This window comes from Phaethon lepturus, unplaced genomic scaffold (genome assembly GCF_000687285.1).
Source record: "Phaethon lepturus isolate BGI_N335 unplaced genomic scaffold, ASM68728v1 scaffold56509, whole genome shotgun sequence".
Taxonomy (NCBI): domain Eukaryota; kingdom Metazoa; phylum Chordata; class Aves; order Phaethontiformes; family Phaethontidae; genus Phaethon; species Phaethon lepturus.
Genome location: NW_010562483.1, coordinates 21,628 through 25,103, shown reverse-complemented (window position 1 = coordinate 25,103; position 3,476 = coordinate 21,628). Strand labels below are relative to the sequence as shown.

Genomic DNA, 3,476 nt, shown 5'->3' with positions numbered 1-3,476 from the left:
ATCCCAACCCAAGGGAGGAGATTGTGCCACTGAGAAGTGATTTTGCCCAATTAAGTTTCTTACCAGCATTTTACTAACTCTTAAATCTAAACTGCATGAACCCTCCTAAAAGGCTAATACTGAGAACAACTGAAAAACAACGAACCCAAAACCAAAAAAACACCCCACACTGTGCATTTTTAGAGAGGCGGGCATCCTTTGGTCTCTCGGTTGCTCTGCTATCAACACTGAGAGCATCTCTGCTCTCTAGCCTTGACATCTGCAGTTCAAGTCCCAGGTTTCTAGACTCACCAGTGGTCTTAGCCTCAAGTTGGTATCTAGTCGCAAGCAGAGTCACAGGTACAGGGAAAAGTCTCATGCTGTGCTAGTGTTGTACCCAGAGTAGTAACACTAAGAACATGTATGGAAAAATCTGACATGTATAAAGATCACTAATCAGTACACAAAATATCCCTGTGAGGTAGGTAATCATCACCCACATTTAAAGATGGGCAAACAGACTAAGAGATATAATGACCATACAAAGGCCAGAGAGCGAGCGTGGAAACAAGCTCAGGATACTCAGTCTCTCGGCTCTACGATCATTCCTCTCACCCCTTTTGGACTCATCACTCTGCTTGTGACACTGCTACAATCCAAGACACCTTTGTAATTATTGAGTACAAAGGTTAAAAAAAAAAGCAAGAAGTAAAGCAACATAAGCTAAGGCCAGGAGCAACCCTAAGATTTGTTCCTTCCCCAAATAAAATAACTGTGGCCCAGTTTCAGGGTGTATGTTTCTCTTGCAGTTTTCTACACAAACATGTTGATCTCCAATGCTGTTTGTGGGATGGGCAGCTGTGATTAGCCTTTTAGGAGGCTCATTTACACTGGCATTCTCTCATTTGCAGTAAGGTTTGTGTTCCCTAAACTATAGTTGTCTGTACAGGGGAAGACATGGATGCAATCTGTTCTTCTTAACAGTACTAGGAATTCCTCCATGAAGGTGCTGGGGAGATTGAAGTTTAAAAAGAAACAGAACCAAGACAGTGTTGCATGCAGCCCCATTACCTTCTGAAACTGCCATTCTCCTCCATGGGAGGTGCTTTGTTCTCTAACAGTGGCCAATTAACAGGAATGCTCCTCACCTTACTTGGGACCAAGGACTTTAGTTATATTCACAGGTAGATGGGATGTCACCTGTCCCCTTGATGCAGAGTCCAACACACGCATTATTTCAGAGCAAAGGAGAAAAGGGATTGTTAGAAACAGCATCTTGGACAAGCATACAAAGAGGAAAATAAAAGCAGCCAAGCAGCAGATTTCTGGCAGAGTTGCCTCAGAGCTTCTGAACAAGCCGCCACTGTTCTGTTCCATGACTGTCAGTGCATGACATGGATTTTTCTAATTAGACTGCAACAATCCGAGCCCCCTCCTCCCCCCCTTCTGCCACCAGGGGAAGGCTCACCGCAGCAGCTGCCTCCATGGCAGATCTCAAAGTCTGTGTATAAAAGGAAATGGAGAGACAGAGATGGACTGGTCCAGAGTTAAAACCCAGTATCATAATAATATTAATCAATAATCATAGTATTAACAGTAAGAATGGTGCAGCCTAGTGGATGTAGGCCCTGTACACTGCAGACATGTCGTTGTCTGATTGGTCCAATGCTTTTGCTCGTTTATAGACCTAGAGAAGAGAAATTAGAAAAGGATCAGTGTCTGCTCTTGTGTGAAGCCTTTCCCTAGCAGAAAAATTACTTTGCTGACCATTGCAAACCAGAGAACTGCATAGTATGTCAAGTAGTTAGAGCAGCACAAATCAGAACACACCAGTCTTGTTGAGGCCATCTGTGCTTACTGGTGTGACATTCTAAGGGCTTCTACAATCAAAACAAATCCAATTCCATCCTAGTCAAAATATCTTTCAGTCACTGTTCCCTTGTCTTAGAGATGATGTAATTCTTAGATTTTTGTCTCTTGTTGATAAATGGCTCTATTGAAGAAATGCTGAGTAACGCATATCTGCACACTCAATAACTCTTACCTCATTGGCAGCAGCTGCCATGGGAGTTGGGTGGTTGACAGAATCGCCCAGTGCAATAGCTAATCTAAGATCCTTCTGTATGTATTTCAGGTAGAAATCAGGTTTGAAGTTTCCTTGCAAGATATCTGTCAAGAGGAATGCGTGCAAAAATTAAACATGACAAAAGTAAATCAAGCCCACACTCCAAGGGCATGCAATTCAACACTGAACTTCCCTTTCCCATGCTGATCACCAGAAACACTGGTTTTAGTTCTTCTGTTTCTCTGCTCTCTATCTTGATCTGGTCACAGTAGATAATGTCACTATTGCCCACTGACAAAGTGAGCTCAGATTTCTAAGAAGTTTGCCCTCCATTTCACTTACTACCCCGCCCCAATGAAAACCTCACTGTGAACTCAAGTCCTAAGTAGGCAGTAGACAATACAGAGCTTGGAGCGTATCTCAGAAGCCCTGGCTATGAAGGGGAAGGAGTAGAACTCAGGTCTTCATTTCCAGAATGCTTAAAATACCCAGAATCCCAGGCTGATGAAGACAGGACAGTTATTTTCTCCCTTCTGCTGTTATCTGAAATGCTCCTAGGTTGTGGCAAATGTCCTATAACAAAACAACGTAAGAGAACTTTACTTTGGCACTTCTGGTCCAGGAAGATGCTGGCAAGTTGTCCCTGATTGAGGATATCCAGAAGGGTCTGTTGGGACTGGCCAGTCACTTGAGCCAAAGTCAGTCCTTCTGCTATCGTTGCCATGAAGCTGCCTTGGACCATGTTCACAATCAGCATCATCTTGGCAGCGTTGCCTACTTCACCTGGGAGCGAGACATACCATTGGGCATTCCTCCAGAAGAGATACAGCGGCCTTGCTCCCCCAACCCACACAGTATTAACACTACCAGACTCTTCATATCAAGCACTTGGCAGCTCTCCGTTCCCCTGAAAGACTTCAGAAAACTTACCCATTTTCCAAGCACTCAGAGGAAGGGAGAAATCATAACAAAGTATGATTCAAAATAAAAAGCATCATGGATCCTCCACAATGAGCCAGCATTCAAAAAAGAAAACTTAGGCTGGAGGGTCTGAAATTGGCCAGGTTCCAAAAGAGCAGGCCATTTTCCCATCCTGCCCAAGGAGACAAGAAACAGATGACACATGTGCCTCTCAGACTCCTGGCTGGAATTCCCAGTCTCTACACTAAGAAACTGCTATCAGGCCCTTCGTGTTTCAATTACCTAGAAAAAAAGAGGTCTTCCCCATCGCTTGGAAACAGCTACTGCAGTCCTCATATAAACCCCTGTCGCCAGCTGCCAGGATCACAAGCATCCCATCATTAGATAGCTGCTGATTTCCTGAGACCGGTGCTTCCAAAAAGCGACCACCCCGGGACACTATCACCTGGAAAAAGAGCATCTCTGGTTAGCTGTGCATGAAACAGCATGTATTGATGCTGAGTAGGCAGCA

At 44.2% G+C, this 3,476-nt stretch overlaps 1 protein-coding gene across 1 annotated transcript in view; it reads right to left on the bottom strand.

Moving 5' to 3' along the window:
* Positions 1–1,240: 1,240 nt before the first annotated feature.
* The window catches only part of GLYR1 (glyoxylate reductase 1 homolog (Arabidopsis)), a gene marked incomplete at its 5' end in the record, with an annotated part of 22,090 nt that continues 19,854 nt past the window's right edge, over positions 1,241–3,476 (bottom strand). The window contains 4 exons of the mRNA XM_010294256.1: positions 1,241–1,666; positions 2,024–2,148; positions 2,648–2,827; positions 3,248–3,410. Coding sequence (XP_010292558.1) covers positions 1,592–1,666; positions 2,024–2,148; positions 2,648–2,827; positions 3,248–3,410 — 543 coding nt within the window. The remainder of the gene's footprint in view (positions 1,667–2,023; positions 2,149–2,647; positions 2,828–3,247; positions 3,411–3,476) is intronic.